We start from the raw sequence: 26,410 nt of genomic DNA on the forward strand, positions 1-26,410 counted from the left end.
TACGAGAAAAGACAACTATTTATTTAGCACAGCGAGTTCAATCATTTAAGCCTTCAATCTCACTTTGATCCTGAGAGAGATGAATTTGCTCTTCTCAGCCTACTTCTCGCTGGACATTTGTTCTCAAAATGAAACCACCACACGGCCTGGCACATCAAGGCATAACAGGAGGTGTCTGCTAAAAACGGGTGTCATTTGCAGGTCAGGACTGAAGTGCATTGTCCCAGCTGCGTGCTTAGGAGCTTGTATGGCATCTATGCTTGATCTACCTGACTCAAATCAACACTAGACCCACACTTCGAAAAGCGCTACAACACAGTCCAGTATAGTTCAGTATAGTCTAAAAGAGGTGCCTTATTTTAAAGCAAGTAGCCCACATGACTATTGAGGGAAGAGAACGGTAATTTTGAGCTTCTAGCACAATGGGGACATTGTACATTCAACAGTTCACTAGCCGTACATTCTTTGCAGTGATAAGAAACCAGGATCAAAAAGAGAACTCAAGTGCTGCATGGCATGAGGTGAATGGCACAAAAAAGACATCACGAATGCTTTGTATGAATGCAGGGGAACAAATGAAGGGTTGTCTCCAGGTCCGTTTTGCTTTTTCCTACAAAGAATGTGGCTTTACCCAGACTGCAGTAGTATAAATATATATATTATATGTATGCATACATACATACATACATATACAGAATAGTCTTGAAGGCAGGGTTGTGTATATACACATACACACACACACACGTAAACACAGGTGTTTTCCAAACCACCAAAAAGCTCGGTTCCAGATAATGACTCTGGACAGCAGACAAAAATGTTAAGTAGTCACAGTAAGTGAAAGATCCCTTATGGGCAGGACATACCATGTTCGCTGCCTAAGGAGATTTAGCATATGGTTACATTCCCAGATGATGAGCTGCAGTCCCATCACCATTCCTATGGTGTGTTTTCAGATGAAATTACTGGCCTTGCATCTGACTGCTCTAAGAAGGGGGTCAGATGTGAACAGAAATAGTTAAGGTCTTGGCCCATGTTGGCTGAGAACTGTTTTTCCCTCTTCTGTTACCAAAGGTTAAAGCAAAGATATAAAAACGCTTTTTAAAAAAAAAGAAAAAAAAGAGACTGAAGTGAAGCAGTGCTTCTCTTTCCTCCCCTTGTCTCTGTCTATGCTGGTCTGTGCAGAGTAGCTAGATGCTACATCTGTAATGTTACCACACACTGCTAGAAAACTCGTACACCAAAGGCTGAGAGGGAGAGAGCAGACAGGGCAGCTAGGAGCATCTCGTGAAGACAGGACTCCCTCTTGAAAACAGAAGTCACTGTCTGAAAATCACCAACCCTACATTGACAAAACATGAATCAGAACAGGGGTAGCTGGATTTCCTCCCTCATGAGCAACATAACCAAAATTCCCCTGTAGCCGAGAGCCTTGTGCTTCAGAGGTCCAAGGGAAGGAGAGCCCAGGAATGGGTCCCTCGTAGCTGGTTGCAAGTACACCTTATGCTGTACCCAGGGGGCACAAGCCTCACAGTTGTATAGACCATGTTCCTGGCTGGACTGCGCTGCAGTTGGCTTCTTGCTTGTGTACCCAGGTTTCCCTTGCGGGGAAACCAGGACACACAGTTCAGGGTGCAAGTATGGCCAGGGCACTGCCAGGGTTTGGAGGCTTTGCAGCACCCCCAGATGCCTTAGTTTAGACGCAGGGAGGTGCAGCGGCCTCACTGTGTCCTCTCTCAAGGCTCCGCTGCAGTCGCAGCCAGGGAGCCATGCTGGGACTGCTTCTGAGCTTCTCTCTTTCACAACTCTGCTTTCCCATCACCTTTCATACTCCCTTTTTATTGTTTGCCCTCTCCCCTCCCAATTAACCTCTGAGCATTTGCAAAACAGGATGAAGGAAAATCAGTTCTTCAGGCAAAAATGACATAGAAACACCCAGCCATGGATCCCTAGTTCAATAACAAGACGTTTTCCAGGCTCTAGATGATACACAGTTACTAGGAGATACATTCAGAATACAGGCCAAAAGTGCTTTAAGCTACCAGGATTTCACCTGTGGCTGCTAGCACTTAGTCCAAAAACAGTGTGAACCCAACATTTGAACCCATTCCCTTTGTCTGTACTGATAAAGGTAGACATAGACCTAAAACTTTAGTTGTGTGCAGTCTGTTGTTCATCTGAAGACAGCATCAGATACTCCCAGAGGCTGCATACCTTTGGGAATATTTTAGGAGCCTTGGGAAAAAGAAGTAGATGACAGATCTCACCACAGGAATGACCAGACTGCATCAAAAGGCTTTGTGTTTTGGGAGGCCATGTGTATCCAACAAACCAAATTTGGAGGTAAATAAGAAAGACATAAGCCAAGAGAAATACTACCAGATTGGGTCGTACACATCCACCATCCTATCCACTAATCTTGCCAGAACCAGATATTGCAGAGGCAATACCTGAGGAATGTACACCTTTTTTTTTGCCTGGTACGCACTGAATATATACATCCAGGCTCAATTAAACACATATCACTTAGGCCCTTTTACTAATCTGTACTGATCTCACTCCCTCCTCTTGCAGCCTCTGCTAAGCATCACTCCCACACCTTGCCTGTTAGCTGGGACTGCTGTTGAGCTCCCAGGACTCATTCTCTGTGGTTCTGACCCCATCCCAGCTCTGACCCTATTTAAAAACAGTACATAAGTTAAAGACTTTTCCTTGCAGTAGCACAACAACTAAAAAAACCTAATATAAACCCTCAGAATAATGAGATCTGCCCACTGTTCTTGGTGTTGTGGGAAGGGCATCAGCCAATGCATTAAACACTCCCTCTTGCCATCTGCCTTCCTTCTCTTCCTCCTCACAAGGTCTGGCTTTAGATCTGAGATACTCACCAATGAAACCAGTCTGTTCCTGAGTGCTGGAAAATTGTTTCCAACTTCAAAGCATGGAAGAGTCACAAATCCCTGCTACTGTCATAGGAAGGAGGACAGAGATCCCTCTAGGATAGATGGATTTCCAGTGCTCTTGAATAGGGTTTCCCTGATGCAAAGCAGGTTTCGTGAGGTCCCAGCTATTCTCATGGGGTCCTAGATCCTGTCTGCCCCTAAAACCAGGTCTTGTCCCTTTTCCCTATCTCGTCATGTACAGAGAGGCCACAGTCTTTAGTGGGAAAACATTCAGATGAAGGGCCTGATCCAAAGCCCCAGGAAATGAACAGAAAGAGTCCAGCTGACTTGGAGTTTGGGCTGAGGTCACAGCATCCTGCAAAGCGCAGCCTAAATTTGGGAAAAACTAGATCCGAAACAAAGCCTCTCCATAGCTGAACGATGCCCATCCAACCTTGGCAAGCCATGAGATACTGAAGGCGGCCTGCCAGCATGCAAGAAACTAAGCAGATAGCAGCTGCTCTCTGTCTGCCAGAAGTCGGCATGGGACTTAGCCAGATATCTCCATGCACTGCTGACTGCGCTGTTGGGCACAGTACGGCCGCCTTTGCTCATTCTCCAGCTGGCAGCTCAGCCAGCAAAAAGACTTCGCGTGATGTCCTGAGATGCATACTCGGCTCTACCATGATGCAATCTCAGCCTCCAGCTACAGCCAGCTTGTGTTCTCTCTGGGGTGGTTTAGAGTTGTTTTTTTTAAAGTTGGGATGATGAGCAGCAGGTACATAAGACGTCTATTAGAGATCACACTTTACTGTTTGGGTCAAATAGCTGCCTTCTCCTGTGATTGCCCAGTGCTTCCCCTGCACTGGGTGGGTGCTGGATGAACACCAGCCCAGCACACAGTGACAGGAGAACCAGGTCTTAGCACTAGGCTCCACCTCCCCTTCCATCTTCTTTACCACAGCCCAACTTAAAAACAAACCATACAGAAACCAAAACACAAAGTGGGGACTCTGGATGGGACGAAGAACACTTTGGAGTTGAAAACAGGGGACTGCAAGAAAGATGGGGGTGTCTCCCAGGGAGGACAGCAGGGGAGGGGAGGGGACACCATCATTTACACTGATCAGGAGAAGCTGTAATCTATACACAGTGGTATAAGCCAAGATATATTACATGAAAGAACACACTGAGTGCATGGAGTTACCCACATTGGGTCAAACTGGCACAGTTGTCCTGAACAAGACTCTTGGATTTGCAGTTGGTGTTGGTTGTTGACCTAGCTAGCTCACTCTATATATATAGATATGTATAGAATTTTCTGCATGCATTTGTCTCAAAAGGAACTGTACAGCTGGGTTGGGTTTCTCAGCCCCACCCTGTCTCCGTCTTCATTTTTTCCGGGCTAGGAACGCCACTCCCACAATCACAGCGAGTGCAGCCACTGCCACTCCTCCAACGATGATCAAGGGCTTCATGTTGTCAAAGATGCTGCCTGGCGACTCCTCACTGCTGTTTCCCTTGTTGTCAGAGTCAGGGGACTGGCCGGTGGCCTCTTGTGTCTCCGTGGCAGCGGGACTGGGTTTCAGGTTGCTGTGGTTGTTCACAATGGCAGCATCCCCACCTGCCTTCTTGGTGGTAGAGGTGGCAGCGGCAGGGGCAGGCTGCTCTTTGGAAGGGGTTTCCTTCTTGTCTGCATTCGTGGCAGGCCCAGGGTTGGGCTTTTCTGCCTTTCCGGAGCTGGGGGCCTTGGCATCAGGTTTGTTTCCGCTTCGGACGTTGCCTTTGGAATCCATCCCTACAAATGCTGTGGACAGCGACCTGACGTCAGATGCTCAGTGCCAGCTCTTTTCCTTTGCCCCGCTGCTGGAGAAGGCCGAGGAGTCACCTCAGGTGGACGACTCAGCCCTTTGGAGCAGTTGCCTTGGGATGATTCCGACTGGTAGTGTCCTACCTGGACATGATACAGCACCTGGAAGAAGAAGCAGAGAAATGAGATGTGAGTGAGGAAGAGACAGGAAGCCAGTACTATTCCACTCAAAGGCAACAGGGGAGGAGAGAAGATAAGACTGGAACTGTTGGCTCTTTCTTTAGGAATTGTGTGCTATGTGTATTCAAAGCATCTACTGCAGTGCCTGCCCTTGAGGGAACAATAAGCAGTTCAGACTGACTGTCATCTTGGGCTGCCCCAACTAGAACCAGCATTGGCAAGCCTGGAGAGTGAATAGTCTAAATCGGTTGTTCACTCTTCAGCTTAGCTTAGTAGGTCTTGGAGTTTCTCTTTGGACCCCACAGTAGGCGCCCTGAATACAGCCCCATATTTTCTTCCTTGGGTATAAAATGTTCAGGGAAATGTGGCTCCTATTCTCACAATGGGACTCTTAAGCACAATTGTAATAAAAGAATAGAGAAAAGGCAGAAGGAAAGAAAGAAAAAGAGCATAACCTGATCAACAGTACATGTTAGCACCTGACCAGTGAAAGCAGGATGGGCCCGCAACCAGCTGTGCCATTGTAAGCAAATCCTGGGGCAGGTGCTTCATCAGGATTTTACAGAGATTTTACACTTTTTAGTCATGACAACAGAACATTCATTGCTAGTTTCAACTAAGGCTAGCTTATAGCCACAGAATAAGGCTAAAACCTTTTTTGAGTGTTGTCGTCACAGTGAGTGTGATACGTAAAAACTACAAGCCTACCCATTGGACCAGGATACTTGGCACGAGCAGTGCCAGCATTTATCAGGCAGACAGTCTCTCCCAGTTGCTCTCTTCTCCCCCCCCCCCCCCCCCCAGTTCTGGCTTGCCTTGGTCTCTGTACCTCTTTTACTGTAGTTCCCTCCCACCTACACAACTCTCCACCCAGTGACAGCTTTCACACTAGAAACAACTCAGTATGGCTGGAAGCCAGGGAATACACTGAACTACAATGGCACTTCTGTAACATCTCCTGTATATCTGCCCTCTACCATGATGTGGGCAAGTTCAGAGTACAGACAGGTTTAGGTGGGGCTTCATTTACCTGATTTTTCATTACCAAAAGGACTCTGCAAATACAAATGTCCACGTACTTTCTGTTCAGTTTGCACGTGGGGTATCCTACTACCCTACCCATATAAGCAATGACATTTGACAGTGACAAGATATACTCATTTCCAACCAAATAAAGCTTAATTTTCATTTGCTCACCACAGCTGCCGTCTTCCTAGGTAAAGGAGAGAATATTTTGTTACATGGAAAAGCAGATCGTTAGCTTCTCCCCTCCTGTAACTCACTGTCTACCCTGTTTGTTTTGCAGCATTATCCCAAGCTAAGTTTAGGGAGTGGTAAATGCATGATCTTGTCTAACAAACATTCGCCATCCAGATGGGTGCTGTAGAAAAAGCAGGGATTAATTCCATGATTACCATAGATATCAGAGCTACAAGGATTGTGGCTGTCAGTGTTTTTGGTGAAGCTACTGGAAAATAAAGCAAAGGCCAGATCCTCCGCTGGTGCAAACTGATATAACTCCAGTGCAACTGCGTGGATTTACCGTAAAGGGGATCTCACAGTGATTGTGCAAGGACTGGCAGCCTCACTCCTCTCTCCTCCTTGCAGTGGTTAGCTGGGCTTGCCTGCGGTGAAGAGCACTGTCAGATGTACCACAGGTGATTAGCTGGAACCATTTTCACCAAGGAACTGATGAATGCAGTTAACAGCATGGATGGATCCAGAGAGTTCAGCAAATGGACAAAGTGGGCTTCAAAGGATTATAAAAGCACAACAAAAACCATCACCGATGCAAGCCCAGCTAGACAGAGTCTGGGCAGGGTAAACTAGGAGATGGAGCTCCCATGGCTACAGTATCACTGCTACCCAGAGGAAGAAGAAGAGAAGTGGCCATAGGGCAGCTTGCTTGTTGGGTCTCCAGCAGCACAGCACCATGTCAACTTAGTGCTTGGAAAATAATGAGTAGACAGGAGGCAGCTGTCAGATCGGAGTGACCTGCTTCATTACCTCCCTGCTGACCTTCAGCATTGCCAGGGGCCTGCCGAGAGCTTTCTGCCTGCTAAATGAAATATGAGTTTATTAAATGTCTGGAATTAGAAATAAAGAGGTTCCTCAGAAACCTCCATAGCCAACCAGCGTCTATGGATAGATGTTTGCTCCAAAATGGCTCACAGGGTCCAGATCACTCCTTTAATGATAGACAGGGAGAAGGTCCCAGGCTTGCAACAATGGTCTGTGTGGCTGCCTCTTCCAGGAAACAAACTAACAAATGTTCTGTGTTTTAATTTCCATCTGGGCAGAAAAGCTGGCCTGGAAGAAACACACTCACAGAAATACAGGGTTTGGGTTCAGAGGGAAATAGAGCAACAGCTTACTGCTTGGTATGAGATAGAAGCTACCCTTTCTCCTGCTGTCGCTTGTGAGCCATTTCTCGTCTGATGGCCACCATCTTCACCAGTGCCAGGCACTGACTGGGGGAACTCCAGTGCCAAAATCGTGGATATCTATAGCTCACACTGCATCAGGCTTGGTGACCATGATACTAGTACATCATATACTTCCTCTGAACAGGAGAAAATTTTCCTGTTCAGGTAAAGCCCTTAGCAGTCCAGATCCCAGTCAAGTCAGCGCCTCTCCATCCTCCTTCCCTTATATAAGAACTGATGTCTTAGCCAACACCAAGAATTTAACCATTAATTTGCAAGGAGGTGTCTCTTCTGCTTGAAGTAAAATTAAAATCCATCTGAAGAATGAAGTTCTCACTTTGTCAAAGGGGGATGCAGAACACACCTTGACCAAGAGATCTCCATTTGCATCTCAGTGGAATTTATTAACATGTGCTAAGCTCTAGGCAACAGTAGCTGGACGGCTTCCAGTACATGAGCCAGCTTGGGTATCCCTGGCAGCAGTCAGACATGTAGACATGCTTAAGCCATGCTGAAGACATCTCCCATATAGGAATCCTAGTGAAACCCCACAGTCCCCTCCTATAGATGTTGAGTCTCCTCTCACTCAGCCATTTGAAAGGTAAGCAATTAGCCTAGGAGAGTAGTCTCATCTCCTTCCGTAGCATGGGGAGAGAACAGGCACTTCCAGAAGGCATTTTATCTGGCCTACCTTAGACACCTCCCTTTAGGCAGATGAATTGTCCAGCCTTTAACTGGATAATATTTGGTGAGATGGAGCCTGAAGTCTCCAAAATGCACTAGATGATCCAAGCTGGCCAGTTTTGAAATAAATCATTGAAAAGTGAGACGCTGATATTCCTCCCCCAGGGTTTCATAGCCAGCTTTAAATAAAATAGTCGCTAGTCTTCTCTTAGATTTTCAATTCAGTTTAGTTCCAGGCTCCTCCTGCTGAGCAACACTTACTTACATTGCTGAGTATGTGGTATTAAATGGTATTCTGAAAAATGAAAGGAGGAAATGATGTTCTCTCCTGCTACTGAAAATCAGAACCTGAAGATCTCCACTTTGAAAACTGAAGTGTCAACACCCTCCTCTCATTCTTCACTGAGGATGGATCATATGATTGGGCATCTTGCACCATTCAGAAATGCAATCCCAGATGCTCACCAAGCTTAACACTTTCTCTGTGGTCTGGGACTTGATAGATAAGCATATGGTCCTGGCGAAGTACAAAAATATTCTTCCCCCCCCATCATTTTGCAATGTTTCTGTAAATACCATCTACCCCACCTTTTCCTTTCTACTGCCTCTGAAGAGCATTCATGATGCTCTGCCTAATAGAAAACTTGCGTACATTCAAGGCCATATTTCTATGTGCTAAGACTGCATGCTGTCACTTGCAGGGCACTGCTGCTCTGATTTGGTAGCAATTTATCCTCATTTTACATCTGGTGTAACAATGACCCAGAACACAAAAAAATGAGTGGGGCTCAAGACAGAAGCAGGCTTAGAGGTTAAAGCAGGGAGAGTCAGATTCATCATATCATAAATATTGAATTACTTGTCTGGTGGCTTTGATATAAATTAGCCAGGCTACTCACACAATCTGTAGTCTTCGTCCAGTTATACTATAAGATCCTAGTGCTAAACTTCCATTGCTTTCCCTAGGAAGGCTACATGTAGCCTAAGGTTGTGTATAGAGGTGGTGGAGTTAAATCATGGAGCAGGCACACTCACCTCTTTGCTGAGATATGGGGACACTGCGTAGCCCAAGGTACCTCAGCTTACCTATATCGTCTCTCCTCTACACCCTTGATTGAACAGATCTGGATACCAGGCTCCTTGAAGCAGAAAAGCTGTGTTGCTGCTCGTGACCTACGCTGCACCATGTGGGCTTGTCCCATGGCTCCACATGGTACTGATGCAAACAGTTCTTTACAAGAATTTCTTGGTTTCTAAGTGAGTGTCACTAAAAGCAATGCAAGCTCCTTATGCAGATTAGAAAAGGTTTTAAAAGATTTGAAAACCAAACTAAGCTAAAATAAATATCTACAGTTCTTAAGTGTCCACATGAAAGGGTTTGCCATCCATGGTTTTCCATCAGTGAAACTAGCCATTAGGAAGGTTTGCCTCCCAGTCCTTGCTTAACTGTCTGCAAATCAACCCATGGGACTTTGCTGCTGCGTTGCCCTTTACATACTTCCAATACCTGCACGTTGATGCTGAGTCTTGTCTAACTGTGAACTTCACTACATTTATTTTGAATTTCTGTCTGTGTCAGCCAAGCCAGGCCGCAAAAGGAGTTTGGTGCATTCTGCAAAACTCGTCCCAAAGTTGTCATTATTTATCTGAGCCATCAATTTCTTCTCTCAGCTTTCCTCCTGCCAGTGAGCTGACTCTCCTTGTCTAGTCTTATCTGCTTGTCCAGCCAGGAGAGTAACACAGTACTGAGCTAACACATATGGCCTCTTGCAATGCATGGGGTGCTGATTTAAAGAAAACCCTTGAGCCTTTCTGAAACCCAGGGAATAAGAAAGAAATCTCATCCTCTCTCACCCTCCCCTATGGCACTTCTAGCTAAGCCTGCACAGAAGATTAAAACCTGAGTCACAGAACTGCCCAGCATCTTTCCAAACCCTGAACTGGGTTCACAGCTGGCGCTGTGAAACTCAGCACCCGAGCAGCTCAAGCACCCTTCCTGCCCACAGCGGCTGCAGCATAGCTAGCAGAGCTACCTGCTGCGGTTAGCGTGCTTGCTTGCAGGTATCTGCGCTGCCTTTCCCCTCCTGGCTCTCAGCAGCGCACTTAACTCTCTTTCATACCTAGTCTGCCAAGCAGAACATCATCTCCTTGAACACCATCTCCTCTTTTCTTGTCGCTCTCCTTCCCCTTTTCAGTCCCATGCTTTGGAGGGCACGAGCACGTGCTTATCTTTAAGCATCTCTGCAGCCCACTTGAGACTGAAAAGAAGGTGCTTTTCTGGCTTTCAGAAACTAAGCCTGTGTATACCGGTGTGAGGCTTTTTCTCCCCAGCCCTTTGTCTCCTCCTCTTCCCTCATTCATTCCATCACAAAGAAAATTTCTCCCTAATGGCCTGTTTCTCCACCTTTGCTCTTTCTTCTTTATAGCTCATTACATCTATTTATTCCTCCCTTCCCTCTCTGCCTCAGCCTCTGCCTGCCTACCCAGTCCTTCCCCTTCCAGCTCCCCCTCTCTGCCTCCCACACAGACAGCAGCACTTGAGAATAAGGTTTTGTGAGAAAGCGGCTTCATTCCCTCCTTCCCCCCATGTTGTTTCTTTGTTTAACAATCTGTGCCTTTTCAGGGAGGTTTTCACTTGCCAGCAGCTAACCAGCTCCTTCCCAGCCTGGGAAGAGGGAGCAGAGATAATGAAACCGGTGATCAAGAAGAAAAAGGAAAAGAAAAGCCCCCCAGATTCCTGCCACTGTGAGAAGCACACAGATACTACAATCCTCCTGGGCTGCTTCTGGCTGCTGCAGCTCTCAAGGTCAGTGCAGTAGGAGCCACCCAGTGCAACTGCTCCACAAGATAGCCCCAGCCAAGGCAACAGGGCCGACGTAAGTAATACAGCTTTCTCTGTCTCCTTGAAGGGCACTTTTCTGCCGCAGCCTCCCCAGCAAATGCATCTATTCCTCCATCTCCTGTGGGTGCAGATGAAAGCTGCATCAGTCCTGCACTGAATGGAACAGATGAGTCATTTCTAGTTTTATTAGGACAGAAGGCCTGTCCTCTTCCCTCTGCAGTGACTGGCCCCATCCCCGAGCCTCATAATCTTCCTGTTACTGTTTCAAGTTAGCAAGAAAAGGCAGCAGCTTTGCAAGATGGAGCAGCAGTACTGAATGTGGGATCTGGGCTGAGGCGGGAAGCTGCATCCCACAGATGTGCACAGGGTCACACACACCCAAAAATAGGGTCCCCCCTGTGAAAAGCAGGTCCTCAGATGCCACGCTGGCAGAGACTGTTGTGTTGTGTCAGCAGGCAAGAATTCGGCCGACACAGTGGGATTGTATATCAAGCCATGGGAAGAAGCACAGTCATCACAGCAAGATTTGGGCTATGCCCTGGGGGGAGTAAGACCTCCTTTCCCCACTCTCTTCTTCTGGGGCCCAGGCATCTCTATCCTTTCCCTGAGCAGGCAGGTAAGGTCCGAGTCCCATCTGGCCCCAAATCTCCCCTGTGCTGCCCAGGCAGGAGTGAAATGTCTTTCATATCAGTGCTATTTACTTATTTATCTGAATTTATACTTGCAACAAAAAAGATCCAGCCACAAATTCCAGGTGTCCTCCACTTGAAAATACCGACCTTAGAAATAGCTACTGGCCAGGTTTGTAGCAATGTCATGTAGTAAGAGCCATAAATTAGCAGAAAAGGCCTTAAAAATCCTCAGGTCATCTTCCTTCATCCCTGCTTCAACTCCCCTACAGTTCTTAATCATTCTCAGCAGTCTGGAGAAGAAATGCCCTAAAGGTTTGTCTTTTTTGACCTAAGAGGAGCATGTTACAAGGACTCAGGCCCCATCATCCTGAGTCAAGTAGTGCGACCTGCATTGGCTTTTGGGCAAGAAATTAAGTGGGTCCCTATTACTAGGCAAGCATTAATGCTTCTTCCTGCCATGTCTCCACTGTCAGCCCCTGGACACTTTGGCCTGAAGCACCTAAACTGTGGGGAAGACCATGCAGCAACTCCGCATTGATTGGCCCAGGGATGGGCAGCAGTCTGTGAAACTCCCACAGGTTGGGGAAAGAGGTCTTCTGCAAAGGAACGACATATGTCACCTAGCCTGCTGACAGTTCCTCTTGAAATTACATAGCTGGAATTCAGTGAGAGTTGAAAGCACTCAGCGGTGTTGGAGGAGACAGCCTGTGCCTCGCAGGACCCAGCCCCCCTTTTCTGAGGCTAAGAGAGGGTTTTGTACCTGAGAACATGACACCCAATGCGGTCCTCATCATATCCTTCAGTCAATTGCTCTTACACCAACAGAGGAAGAGGTTTTCAGCTTCACCAAGGAATAACAGATGCTGAATGCCAATTAATTTCAAGAGCTCCCCAGATCCCTTAGGCAAGTTTTGTAAGTCTCAGCTGACATGCCTGCATTTGGTCACTTAAAATCAAACCAGCTTTCTAAGGCATGGAAAAAGGCCCTCTTTCAAACACACAGCTTCCCTTTGGTGAGTGCAATTTGCACCTGCCAAACTGGCTCACAGGATTGAATTACCGTCACTGATTGAGGCACCGGCTGGTAGGTGAAGAGCAGGTAATTTTAGACTGAAGTCTGCAGATTTTGTTCCTGCAGCAGATTGTGCACATAAACAGGGAAATTGGGATTTGGCCACTTTGAATAGGCTCCTGAAAAGAAATAACTTCCTGAAAAGGAAAAAAGAAAAAAAACAGGAAAAAAGCATTGTTTTGACTACAGCCGATAAGGCAGCTATGAACTGAAAGTGCTGAGGGACCAGGCTGTTAGAAACTAGGGCTGTTAGAGGGGAGAGCCAGTGCTGCCACAGGCTTCCTGTGTGACCTTTGCATGCGTCTTAAGCTTCCTTCTTCAATGCCTCATGAAAATTGAATCAATATGATACAGGAGGCTAAACTCACCAATATGAGACCCTCAGGTGGAAGAAACTATAGACATATGAAGTATTACTGTTGCTAAAGAGGTCTTGTCTGAGGTGGTCAGAGGAAAACTGGAAATCAGCTGGAGCACGTGGGTAAGGCCACTTGCTGATGTGCTGAGGAAGATGCCAAATAAAAAGTAGTCTGTCCTGACAGCTGAAGGCTTCTCCAAAGAGAGCTGAGGACATGGCTGGGCTACACGGCAATGCCGGTTCATTGCCACTTTTGTTTTTGTGGCAGAAGGAAGAAATAGGTTGCAGTCAAGCACATTGCTACAGGTGAGCTGGAGAAGGGATTACTTCAGAGAGCCATGGGAATAGTTTGGTGTGTCACTCCTAAGATCCTGAAGCTCAAGACCATTCTCACCTCCCTTTCTTCTCCCAAAGACAATCCATCAGCAAATCTCCCCATGCACAAGCGTATCCTCCTGAAGGCTTGATCATGGGTAACAGATTGACACATGGCCAACAGCAGGAAGGGTCACGTACAAACTTCTGGCTCTAGGTGGAAAAGGCCAGCCCTGGACTTGTGACCATCAAGAAACAGGAAGATGGAAGGATGTGTTCTGCAGTTCTCTGCTTGCCTATTTTTCACACCATCCTCCCAGTTCCAACCCTCCTTAGCCCTCAGATATCTGGGACATGGTGGTGATCTCCCTGAGGTAAAGACACCATTGAGCTTCATGGCAAATGTGTGCCACTGCTATTTCCATATCACAATAACATGGATGACCACCATGCTGCAGACCTAAGTGCTCTGCAGCAGGCACTCTGTCACCTATAAAGCTGTCCTTTGCACCTCCCTGGGCCCCAAAGACAGCTTGGAAGTGAATGAAGAAAAGAAGGGACTAGAAGCATGGGCTGCACGAGGGAATGTACTCCTGGCCAGCTCAAATGCATGTCACATAAGAAACCATAAAAGCCCCATCTTAAAAATTATGAGCATTTGTCCCTCCACAGCTGCTACCAGAAGACTGGGCCGAAATGTCAGACTTCTGGGAGTTATTTTAGGGTAGGAATTAGAATTAACTTTCTGCCTCATGGCCAAGTTAGCCCTTTTTCCCGTGGACCTTAAAGAGCTCACTGACTTGAACGCAGCACCTCCACTGTCCTCTGAGGACATCTGTTCATCAAATAGTTTGTACCATCCAGCAGTCCATCCTATTGCTTCTGGAAACTGAAGGGGCATCATCAGTCAATTGTGTCTTTTCATTTAAGTAGTTCTGCTTCATTTTAGTAGCTCTACTATCCACCCAAGCTGTTCAGTAGATTAGCATCCTACCATCCCTCTTCCTTCATTTTGTTTGGCCTCGGAAGCCCAGTTTTCCCAGTCTGTGCTCCTGAGATTTGCTCTTCCATTTTCCTGATTACTTCTGCAGCCCTGCCTCTGCCCCTGCTCCAGGCTGAACTCCTCTCCACTGTATGGGCCTGGCCAGACTTGAACTCAGCATTTTAGGTTGAACATCCACCTACCTCTGCCAGAAATAATCTTGCCTGAGATATCCTGGGTTCCCATTTACTTCTTCCACAGAGGCAGCTCATCGTTAGCCTGCAATCAAGCCAGATGGCTGGTGCGGCATTGAGAAGGAATAAACAGAGTGATTGATTTGAGGGAGGCTGAGCTCATGCAGCAGCTGTGCTCAGTGGGAAGCAAGAAGGCTTTATTTTCCATCTTGCCCATTAACCAGTGCTCACAGCAAATAGGCCTTTGCTCTCCTTAAAGAAATACCACTCAGCAGCACAACCAAAGGTGGCTGACCTGTTTCCCTGGCATGGTGGAGGAAGATCCTTCCCCAAGGCTCTGCCCATCCTGCAGGTTACAGCCAACAGTGATCGGTGTTGACCTGTCACTGTGATGCCAACCCTGTAGGGAGGACCAGAGATGCATTGCTCACATCACTGTAAGTCAGCTGAGCTGCGACCTGTATCAAAACAGGGACTCTGGGATCAGCACAGAGCAGTCAGGTCATTATGGCTGGCCACATTAGTGCTGGATCAGTAAGTCCCCAAAAAGGCTTGGATGTGACGTTACTGAAAAAACTGTCAAAGATAGGCATGGCCTAATTCTGTTCCCGCTGAAGTTGAGGCTTACTGATGGCTCCAAGGGGTCACACTTGGACTCTTGACCTTTCTGTCTACTCCCTAAATAATGTAACCTGGAGGACTGTGCACCAGGCTGCTGCCTAGGTGCCTCTTGGAGAGCCCCTCCGGGGTCTGTGCCTCCGCTTCTGCTGCCATACAGAGGAGGAGAGGTTCATCAGGACTGGGAAGACCTGGGTTCTCTTCCCTGCCTCAATCCAGGCTCCTTCTGTAACTCTGAGCAGCTCATTTGGTTCCTCAGTGCCTCAGTTTCCCAGTGTCTGAAAGGGGCAAATAACATTTCCCTCCCTTTCTGAGCTGCTGTGGGAGTAAACGCTTTAAAGGCAGTGAAATGCCATAAAGCATCTAAGAGAAGTGACGGCATAGTGTGACTAAGCCTTCTCCCCATCTTCAAGAGCTGCTGCAGAGACAGATGAGGTAATGCAGCACCTCACAGTATTACCATAGATATTATAACAGCTTTACATAAGGCATTTGTGTTGAGTTCAGCTGCTGTAGGCAACTCCCCAAGGAGATTTTCAGCTACCTCCCGATCTATTTTCCTCTCACCCCCACCTCCTTCTTGCATCCTCCTGACATAATGCACAGTAAATGTGATAAAACACAAAGCCAATGCAACTAGATCAGGAATCTCTTTTCATAGAACCCTTTTAACAGCCCCAGTGCACCGTGATCAGGCTGTGCAGGGAGACGGCTGTGTTTGCCAGCCCTCCCAAAGGGAAGGCTTGGAGACAGCAGCACCAAGCTGCAGCAAATATTGTTGACCCACTTTGCTGTGATGAGCTATTTATGAAGCCCTTTCCCAAGCTCTTGCTTGCACCTCCCCACATTCCTCCTCCCTGGCCCTGCGTTAAGCATTTCCCTCTCAGACAAGCCCTTTGAAGCTTAACAGGGAGAGCGTCAGATAGCTGAAAGTGCTTTCACAGCTGCTTCAAATCACTGCCACGGGGGGAGGCTTGCTGGAGAAGCTGCTGCTGTGCGGCTGCGTCAGTCCCGCTGCTGCACTGAGACCCGGTGCTCTTGTCGCTTGCCTGGCGTCTTTCCTGCTGGCATCTTTCCCGGGGTGGCCAAAGCTGCAGTGATCATCTGCCCATCGTCCCGGAGCATGGCAGCCCTTGCAGGACCCTACCCCTTGCTCCCTGTGCTGCCAAGACACATCACCTCTCCCCCAGTTCAGGGGGAGGCATCAACTGTGTTCAGTGGTTATGTTATATACGGCACCAAGGCTGGAGCCAGGAATACCGTGATCCTGTGTAGCCCTGCAAAACTGGCTTTGCCTTCCGTTGCCACATCGGAAAAGTGAGCGAGGGGCAGCTGCGGCAGTGGGACTCAGAGTCTGGGCACCCCTGTGGGCCAGCAATAGCGAGAGATGGGGCAGAGAGCCCCAGCTTGCGAGGTGCGTGCTACCACCAGCAGTCCTCCCCTGGTGTGGCCCGGCCGCGCTCTCCATGCGGCTGACGCAGCATTTTGGGGCCCAGTGCAGCAGCTAGCACCCTGGCAGGCAGCCCCGATGCGCTGAGCACCAGCGGCTGCCCAGGAGCTGCCTAATGGCCTTTTCTGCCCTGCAAACCCATTTCAGCAGGGGATGAGACCCGAGCTCGCTAAGAGCAAGCCGCGCTTGTCCTGTTCCCGGGGCTTTCTCCAGGGTGGGCAAAGCAGCCATTTTATTCTCGGAGAGATGCCGATTTACATTGCAAAAAGATGCACACCATACTCCTTCCTGAGGCTTTACTTGGTTCTTGGTGCTTTTTTTTTTTTTTTTTTTAATAGTCCAAAATACAGCTCTCTCTAACCTACGCTGTTGAGGTGCTCTGTAGAGTAACGCCACATTTTTTGCTCTGTTATCTTCCCCTTCAAGCCATGGCTCCTTTGAGCCATTCTGTGCAGCAACATGGGCTAAAAAGCGCTTGCAGTTCAGTTCGGCTTCATTCCCACAACCATATTCAAAATATATAGCCTGAAACCAAAAAGATCCCATGAAACCCACTCCTTTACGCCTCCATCACAGTATTCACCACGCAAGGTCCCAAAGGGACAACTAATGGTCCAAGTTTTTCGCTGCCTGGCACCCTGCACTGATACAAATGCAAAAGCGTCATCAACCCCTCTTTCTAAAGGTTTGCCTCAGTCACCCGAGGACATGGTTACCTACGGCAGAAATATGGGAAGTGTTACCAAATCAGCCCAGGGGAGTACAGGGTTTTGTCTCCAGCTCTTCCGTAGTGCAAATTATCTGCTTTGACTGATGTCTGTAGGGGTCAGCACTGAATTACACCAGGTGTGGATCCAGTCTTATGTCGGCTGGTCACACGTGGTGAAGTTACAGAAATTGCACAGTCAGCCAGCCCCTCAAGTGCCATCAGCCCTTTAGATGCAGTTGAGCCTGCTGCTCTCTCAGCCATGCTTCACAGCAAAACCATTTTTAGCATTACAGAGAATCTGCAAATACCTTGCTGGGATTAGGTTTTAAACATCCCTTCTGCTGTAAAGCCTGCCTTTTCAGGATCATAACACTGTGCATGGGCTTCCAAAGAGAGACGGCGATAACTAAAGTCATTTCAGAGCATATCACTTCGTTGTGGTCTGTCTTAGCTTTAATTCTGAATTCTGGAGACGTCCTCAGAAACAGAATCAAATATTCTGTTTCCCACTTGATAGCTCCTTTTTCCTGTTGGTACATGACTGTAACTTTTAGCCCTTCCAAATCACAAGGTGTTAGAACTTAAGCCTTTTCTTGACCCAAGACTGAACGTTGCTCACTCTAAGGCAGAAATTAGGGGAAGCAAAAAAGCAAATATTCAGCGAGGATGACTTTTGTCAGGTGGCAGCTATTTGGCAGGGCGTCACATTGAAGCATTGGGAGTAGATTGGTGATGGGGGCAGTTTTGCTGGGTGAGGAGATGCAGTCACAGAGGCACAACCAGCACGTGAGCTGTGCAGCCATCCCCCCCCGCGCGATGTCTCGCAGGCAGGCACTTGGTTGCATGTTGCAGACACGTTTCTGGCTGGATCCCGTGGAGACTTGCACCTCAGGGCTGTGTAATTGAAGCCTGTGGCCCAGACCTTCCTGCCACCCCCCTGTCCTGCCCTGGGCAGCTCTTAGTGCCTTGGCTTTTTGCCATGCTCTGTTATACTCAGCAGTTTGCAAGCTCATTTTGTTTTGTTTTGTTTTGTTTTAATAATGCTTTTGCAGCTCTCTTGGAGCCAGCAATTTGATGGCGGCAGCTCTTTTACACTTGGGGGGGGGGCGACTTGCTGTGCTGCAGAGAGGGGGCACCTCCCTGCCTGGGGAGCAGGGAGCGACTCCTGCAAGGTCTGTTGTGCGAGCTTCATCTTCATCGTTCAGCACCGGTGCCACCCCCTCCTCCTTTGCTTGCCTGGTCTGCTCAGCCATCCCCCAGAGCGCGGCTTGCTCCAGTAGGGAAGGTTAGCTGCAGAGACCCCAGCACTAAAAGCTCAGGTCTCTGCAAGGAATAGATATATACAGGGCCTTTGCCAAGAGGGCAGAGGCTTCCAAATGGGGATGCTGCTTCTTCACAAGGCAGCAGCTAGAATTCAAATACAATGGGCTCATCTCCTTTCTAACAGCTCACTCAAGTGCATTAGGATCCTCATGGCCTTGCAGCTCTTGTCTGCTTTCTACTTTTTGTGGTATGCAATTTTGCTGGGGGTGGGGGGAGGCAAATTTCCCTTCTAAATGATATTTTTAAGGCCACTTCCAGGCCAGCTAGTGGGTCCTTTCTCTCTCTCAAAAGCAATAGTCACAAGCAAAAAAGAAAAGAAGGGAGGGTCGTCTCTGACACAGTAAAATAGTAGCCCCAACCACTGCACTAAGCAGCAGCAAATTTGACAGCTCTCTTCAGCGTATCGGCATCCTGAAGGACCTCTCCCCTGTGTCTGATCCAGGACGGCACCAGGGTCTCACCATGTCACCAGCAACCCCCAAAGCAGCATGGCTGGGGCAGGCAAAAAGATTACAATGCAAATTTTGCAGGCACAAAGCAAGGTGCCTAATCTTACATCCCGCAGATTTGCAGGCGCCAGCTTTGCAGCTGAAGTGGAAGAAGCCACTGCAGCCAGACAAGGGGCCAATTCAGTGTGAGGCGATGACCTTTCAGAGAGAAAAGCGTGGAGGCCTCCAGCATGCTCCTGGAGAAAGCCCCTTGCTTACCTTGTGCAGCAAACCCTGAGCACTCGCCCTCTCTGCCACGCACAGGAGGTTGGGGAGGATCTGGTAAAGGATGCTCAAGCACCAAAACGTTTGCACGGAGAACTGCCCTGCCCCTATCCGTCCCCCCTGCAATGCCTGCCTGCCCTGAGGCCCAAGCAAAGGTGGGTCCGGTGCACGCTGGAGCTCGCCAGCCCCCAGTCCTGGCAGCCAGCCGGAGGAGGGGTTGGTGGCAGTGGACTAAAGCTGTGCGTTGGGGGAGAATTCTGCATTTTCTCCCTTGTATCGCCACAATATCATGGGGTTAGAGGCTGGCGCTGGGCGCCACGGCTGAGAAAGGAAAGGAAAGAAGGAAAATGCTGAAGGTCAAACCTGTGAAGGTCAGACTTTTAGAGGTCAGTCCTGAGATCCAGCGGAGAGCTCAGTTCGGCATAGTCCATCCTCCCTCTCCCGACAGCATCCTGGCCAAGCCCCACCCAGGAAAATGGGACTGCGGTGGGCAGGGCAGCGCTTCCTCCTATCGCCCCACTGCTGAAGCTTTCCCAGGCTGACCTCCATTCAAGAATAAAAATCCTCTTCCTTCTGCCCTCCCCCCTCAGAAGCCACCAGACGGATCACAGAGCACTGAGGCAGGACCAGATCAACAGGTCATTGCAAACACACAGGGCACAGATGCAAACAGATGTAAACTGGAAGGCAGGAATGTCATCAGACTGAAAAGGCTAAGACATGTTTCCCATGCTTTTCATTCCTGGAAACACCCGCCTCAAAACAGGAGCCCTGGTCTGGTGCCCCCTCCCCATCCTCCCACGCTGTTGGTGCAACTTCTCCTGATAGCTTAAAGGAAGCACTATTGCCTCTGCCGTCTCTCATTCCTCCCCACCCCACGCGCTTCTTTTTGGCAGGTTGCCCTTCATGAATGCCTTTCCAGCACAATGTCAGCTGGGGGAGAGGACAATACCAAAGGATATTCCTTGGATATCAGAGCCCCCTTTCCTACCAGAACAAGCCTCAACTTGGAAAAGGCCAAGAGTAACAAACAGGGCTGCTGGCTAGTCCTAGCTGCGGCTGGTTGCTTAGCTCTTTGCCTCAGAATTGATGGCAATCAGAGACGTAAAACCAGCAAGGCAGAACGAAGGGGAAACAAATAAGACTGTGTAGGCAGATAGGAGAAGAAACTTCACAGCTGGAACCCAAAGCAAAACCTTTCTGGGGGCGGGGGGTGTTCCCATTTTCCTAAAAAGATCAAAATATTTTAGCTAGTGATGCAGTTTATCCCTCCTTCCTCCTGATGGTATCATTTCCGGTATACAGTCAGCTCCGGTTTTATGTAGGCAAAGCCAGTTCTCTGCCTCTACAGCGCTTCTGCAACATGATATTCCCAACCTCCATCCTAGGGCTGATGCCTCCCCCCCCAGCAGCAACCCCAGCTCTGATTAGGCAAGAGCAGCATATCCTGCAAAGGCAGCAGGGGCAAAAAGCCGGTATGCTGAGGGAGGCAGGCGAGCTGGCTCTGTGCCACACGCTTGCACTTGTGACAGTGCCTCCACTGGCTGCCTGACCTTCAGGGAGCAAAGAGGAGAGCTGGGGCGAGAAGGCAACCGCCCCCCGTCCCTGTTCTCGGTGCTTTGGGCAAACAGCACCGGTACCAATCAGCCAAGACAACAGCGTGGCGAGGTGGTCTCGTTCCCGAGCTGGCTGGCCTGTCATCCCCTGTCCTCCATCACATGCAGCTGCAGAGAAGCGGACACTCACCTTGAGCAGGTAGATCGGCAGCTGGCTATATTCCTCGGTTGCCCTGAAGGCGAACGGCGCGCATCTCTCCACTGCTCGCTAGGCAGCCCCGTGCCACTCAGCCCCCCGCGCTCGCCCCGGCCTCCGGTGCGCCCGGAGGTGCAGCCGAGAAAGCGGCAGCCCTTACCTTCGCTTCTCTGGCCCTTCGCACAAGTCCCACCTCGGGAGCCGGCTCTTCTGCAGAGAGGAGGGAGGCTGCGGGGGGCGGGGAGGGAGGATGCAAAAAAACTTGGGAGTTTCCCACAATGCATCAGTGAGGACTGCTGGTGAGCCGGGGAGGGGGAAGAGGGGAGTGGCAGTCCAATCCAGAAAGAAGGGCTGGTGCTCTGGAGCGGGGCAGGCTGCCAAGAGGGGGGCCGCCAGGGCGGTGAAGGCAGGCCGGCCCCGGCGCCCAGTCCCCAGCGCTCCTCAGTGGAGGGTCCGAGTTGTGCTTTGCTGCCTCGGCGATTAGGGACTGTCTGTGCAATGTGGCACCAAGCATCCTGCCTGTCTTTCTTTCTTGCTCCTTCTTCCAAATCTAGCTTGCAGCGCATGCAGCTGCAGAACAGGGAGAGAAATGTGCTGGGGGGTTGGGAGAGAGCCAGCCTGACAAATTGCAATGCTTCTGTGTGTAGACAAGGGGGAAAAAAAAGGAGTGTGGGGCTCCCCTGCTCCAGGATAAAGGATTTCTGAGTACGAAGACCCTAAAGGAGTGGGGTGGCAATTTGTCTTGTGAAGGGAGGGCGCTGCTTGATGGAGGGGGGGAAGCTAAAATGCTGCGTAATGGGGTGGTTTTGTGCCAGCTCTACTTCCTTTCTTCCTAAATCCTCCCTTGGCCCAGCGAGCCAGGCTGCGACTCCACTCCCCAAAATTCCCGCGAGGCCAGTGAGGGACTGCAGGGAGACCGAGGCCGGCTCACAGCCAGGCAAGTGGCCTGGGGCCTGCTGCAGAGCACTGTGTCAGACCGCTGGCAGGGCTGCGTGCAAACACACAGCCTTTCCCTTAGCTGCACCAGCGGTTCACAGCGCGTGAGTTAAAAGCAGACACGTTTCCCTTCACTAGCGCGGCCTCCACCTCCTGCAAAGGGGCAACGTTCTCACAAATGCACAGCACTCAGGTCAAATCTTGCTTTTATCCCAAATTCCTGCCCTGCCCCGTAAAGCGTAGCCAGGCAATGTCTCAGCTGCAAACGTACTTGGTGCAATAGGCCAGACTGCTGGAGGTAAAATCAGTAAAAATGCCCCTTTCTGGTTCTGCTGAATTGCCCTGGCAGGAGAGCCAAGCAAGTGTGTGTCCAGCTATGCCAACATGCTTTAAAAAACACGGAGGCTGTACAGAAAACATTCTAGCCGTGTTTGAAGCAAACACCGCAGGAAACACTGGATGCAGGACCCCAAATCTCCTAGGAAAGGCTGTGCTTGGAGAGGCTGGCACTGCATGCAGCTACCAATACTCCCCTAGAGCAGGGATGAGCAAGGGCATCTTGTCATTCTACTTGGCTTCAGGAGGCTGCTTGGCTCCCTGGAGAAGGTGGCACAGACATAATTAGCTGTGGCTAAGGCTAATGTCATCTCTGCTGCCCCGGTCTGGCACCTAGCCCGAGCCCAGCAGCATGAGTCCTCCCTGCCCTGCCCCATTTCAGGGACTTGTGGCAGGCACAGCCAAGATTGCACAAGGTTCATCCCTTTTCTAATACAGCTGCATCCCTTTTCTGATGCCTTCTGAATCTGCTGATCAGACCCATAGCAGAAGAGATGGAATAAGTTGCTGCAAAGCTTGTGAAAACCTGTGATTTAATATAGGTGAGACAAATCGCTGTCCCTGGGAGATGGGCAAGGGATTGTACAAAATCCTTATGCCACCTTTACATCAAGTACAAGTGTCCCTAGTATCTGCACCCTCCCCACTGTGCTGCAGGAGCAGAGGGAGGGAGTTGCCTGCAAGCGGAAATTGCAAACAGCAGTCCTGTGAGTCTGGGAGAGCTGAGGCCAGGGTTTCTGGCTCTGATTCCCCCATCTTCACGCGCTCTGCCTCTGTCTTAAGAGATAAACTGCCTCACACAGTGCATCCATATGACTCGGACTTCTCCCAGATTTGAAATCAAAAATTATTTTTCTTGGTGTTAAAAAAAATTTAAAAAAGAATCAAAAGAAAGGAGCCATGAAACCAACAGCCCTGACCCCCAATGTCAAACACAAGAGGAGAAGCCAGGCAAGCAATGCTGGAGCAAGCTAGCACACAGAAAAATCCCCTGGCTCTGGCACAAAGCACGGGAAGGGTCTTCCAGCTTGCTCTGTCTCCTGCAGTAAGTGGGTCACGTCATCCCTATCCCGGTGCAGATGAGAGCTGGGTGCCGGCACCTGGCACAGGCACAGTGGGCGCTGCCTGCCACTCACAGGAGGCATCGATTCAGCTCCAGACACAGCAAGGTGAAAACAGCTTCTTCAAGGTCAGCCAGAGCCAGGCATCTCAAACCACACTGCTTCTGCTGCTGGGGCTGGAGGCTGGGTGGCAGTGCTGTCCTGGGCAGGAGCACGGCATGTCCTGGGAGCACTCGCTCCTGGTTGGGCTTTCAGAGGCAAACAGTTGTTCTCATTGCAGCCTGCGCCTCTTTGATTTCCCGCAAGCCCAAGGGATGTGACCATAACAAGCAGTGGTGTGGGCAAAGTTCCCTCCAACCCAAGCAAGGCTCGTTTCCCTCAGTGCCAGCTGCGCCAAACCCGTTAGCCCCTCCACACCTTTTCTTTGCCCTCGTGCCTGATTCAATGGCCAGTCCCACGCTGGGACGCAGCGGGACAGAGGTGCCAGCTCTGGGGTGTTTGCATGGCAGAGGGCCCTTTCGCTGTCGCCATGCACATGCTTTGCACCCCCCCCCCGGACACCTCTGTGCATGACCATGCTCACTGAAGAGCTGGCTGGCAGCCTCCTTGCAGCTTTCCCTTGTGCACAACAGGGTAGCTTATAAAAGCATGAGCAGAGAGTTATAATTAGAGCCCCAACCCCTCCCTCTCTTCCGTTTTTGGGAGGCCTCCCACCAGCTCTGTTCTGCTCCAGGCAGCTGTTGAACAGCTGGCTGGCAGACAGCAAGCCAGTAACATAGCCCTTGGGCCTGCATTCAAGGAGAGGGAGACCACGGTGATCTTTTTGCCTTGCCTTCGCAGAGTTAACACTGGTTGCTGCCAGGGCAGCAGAGGAGAAGGAGAGCACAGTCCTTAAAACTGGAAAACCGATTTACTGCAATCTCATCCCCACCTCAGTGCATCAGGCTACTCAGTGTCCAGCATCAGCTATCCCCAAGGGAGCATCTCTCCTTTCCTCGAGCCTCAGTTGTGAGTCACCCTGGGTCGGGAGAGGGAGGGAAAGGCCATGCTGCAGCAAGCACCTGTGGCCATTTGGGAAGCAGCCATCTCCCTTTACCACCACATTTCCAAGGAAGTAGGATGAAGGACATTTCTCATGGTAGAGCAGCTTGTGATGGCAGCCAAAGCAGGTTTACAGTCACAACAGCTGAAGTGCTGCCTGGCTTGGTATCCTGCACAGAAAATTTCTGCATTTCTCTTGGAGTGAAAATGCAAGCACAGTGCCTTTCTGGTCAAATTTGAGAGTCCCCTGTTACCCCCTCAAGGCAGGCTAATGCTTGTAAGGTCTCTAGGCAGCTTTGGAAGTGCACTTGCCCCCATGAGCTGCAGCAGCAGTGATCTCTGACAGCTCAGTCAAACCTCCTCAAACCATAGCCCTGCTCCCCTGTGCTCTGCCCTATATGTCCATGTCCTCCCTGAGCCACTAACAGGCCTTAATGGCCCTGATCAACCTCACCCGGGGCCTCTGCCCAAACCCTCTGCCCAGGGGCTCCATTTAAGCTCAGCCCCAGGCCTTCAGTCCCTATCTGGGCTATGGTGTAGGAGTACTGGTCTCCGGCCCTGTCTTACGCTACCTCCTGTATGGCCCTTATACTTATATTGCAGGTAGTTTGTCTCCTGGTTGGACCTCTTAGAGGTGTTTTGCTGCTAGTCTTCACCCCTGCTTGGGGATGGACCTTGGACCTATGCTGTAGGTAGCATGACTCCAGTTGCATATTGGGGGATGGACCTTAGACCTACACCATAGTCTTGTCTCTAGTGTGTTTTTGGCCTTGTATGGACCTTGGACCTTTTGTAGCCTTGTTTCCAGTCCTATCTCTGGCTTTATCTCCTGCTATTTTTGGCTGAGCCCCCGGCATGGCCCCTGGACCTGTCTTCCCCCCTCACCCTATCAGGGACTCCTGAGATTATTATCCTGTCCTCTGCACCCAGAGCAGACCTTGTGGGATGGTGCCTGCTAGAAAGGGCACTGCCTCCAGTGGGGCCCTCCTTGCTCGCTGCTCACACATAACCTCTTTGGCCTCTGCTTTCCAGTGACTGTTTCTCCATCCACATCTGCAGGTACCTACAGTGCTTGTTCACATGTACTTACCCAGAAGAGGCTTTTCTGACATCTCTCCTCATGTCAAAACTATGTTGTATTTATGGTATTGTTAATTTCTATTCATAGTTTACATAATCACTAGTATTTCATTAGCTCTGTAATCATATTTACTTATGAGCATTTTAGCTCTATAGGATATTATAATTATCATAATTAAAAAAACCATATATGCAAATACAATTAACCATGCAGCAAGCTTCGTTAAGAGGTGCAGAATAGTATTTCCCTTAAGCTCCTTCCTTCACAAAGCAGGCACATCTTACAACACTGTTTTGTTATTAGAAAACCTGATATCATTGCCAATGTATCCCAGGTATACAAATAGTGCTATTCCCAGGCATCATTGAAAAAAGTAATGTTTAATGGCTTGATCTTGCCCAAAGTCTTCAGCTAGCCTCTCCCTGCTTTTGCCCTGCTGCCTCTCCACGCAGGCTGAGCCTTGTGTCCTCGGGACAGGAGAGCTGAACAGCGAGGAGGAGGAGGCAGTGGGGTGAGGGCTAGCAGGGGGATTATTCACATTATCAGTAGTTACATTTAGGTATAGACTTTTACCATTCTTTTTCCTTCTTATTCTTCGAGCATTGCTGGGCTTACTGATTGAGTATTGGTTATTGGACAGATATAAGTATCCTCTATTACCCGTCCATACTGTCTTCCTTCAATGTTACTTCTATTCATGACTTGGTCATGGTATTTCATTATTCTTTATCCCCTCTCAGGCCTTCATATTATATATATACACACATTTAACCCACAGTTAATTCTCTCTCATTCAAGTACTGGTAGCACTTAGTTTCCCCTCTGTTTCAAAGCTTCCCTTCTCTTTCCTTTCTTCTGCAATTTCCCATCCCCCCTCATCCTCCACTGCCTCCTACATTTATACACTGGCTTAGGAGACCGTTACTGAATTCAGCAAATCTCACTAGGTCTAGCTGTGTCTCTTCAAATTGTTGTCACTTGGAGGATTATCCTGTAAATGAATAAAACCACCAAGG

At 49.3% G+C, this 26,410-nt stretch overlaps 2 protein-coding genes across 4 annotated transcripts in view; one reads left to right on the top strand and one right to left on the bottom strand.

Annotated features, from left to right (window-relative positions):
• Positions 1–21,236, bottom strand: CEND1 (cell cycle exit and neuronal differentiation 1). Of its 3 annotated transcripts, none has more exons than XM_026110682.2 (2): positions 21,100–21,236; positions 1–4,851 (listed from the first exon to the last, which is right to left on the bottom strand). In XM_026110682.2, exon 2 carries the CDS (start codon positions 4,673–4,675, stop codon positions 4,271–4,273), a length of 405 nt encoding a protein of 134 aa, XP_025966467.1. In that variant the 5' UTR covers positions 4,676–4,851; positions 21,100–21,236; the 3' UTR covers positions 1–4,270. The 3 variants fall into 3 exon arrangements, with proteins under 3 accessions (XP_025966467.1, XP_025966468.1, XP_025966466.1); XM_026110683.2 differs by lacking the exon at positions 21,100–21,236 and adding an exon at positions 20,934–21,035; XM_026110681.2 differs by lacking the exon at positions 21,100–21,236 and adding an exon at positions 19,551–19,677.
• The window catches only part of LOC112989499 (NACHT, LRR and PYD domains-containing protein 3-like), an 18,707-nt gene continuing 12,771 nt past the window's right edge, over positions 20,475–26,410 (top strand). The window contains 1 exon segment of the mRNA XM_026110684.2: positions 20,475–20,942. The gene's annotated coding sequence lies outside the window, so the exon portion shown is untranslated.

The sequence above is a fragment of the Dromaius novaehollandiae genome, chromosome 5, assembly GCF_036370855.1.
Source record: "Dromaius novaehollandiae isolate bDroNov1 chromosome 5, bDroNov1.hap1, whole genome shotgun sequence".
Taxonomy (NCBI): domain Eukaryota; kingdom Metazoa; phylum Chordata; class Aves; order Casuariiformes; family Dromaiidae; genus Dromaius; species Dromaius novaehollandiae.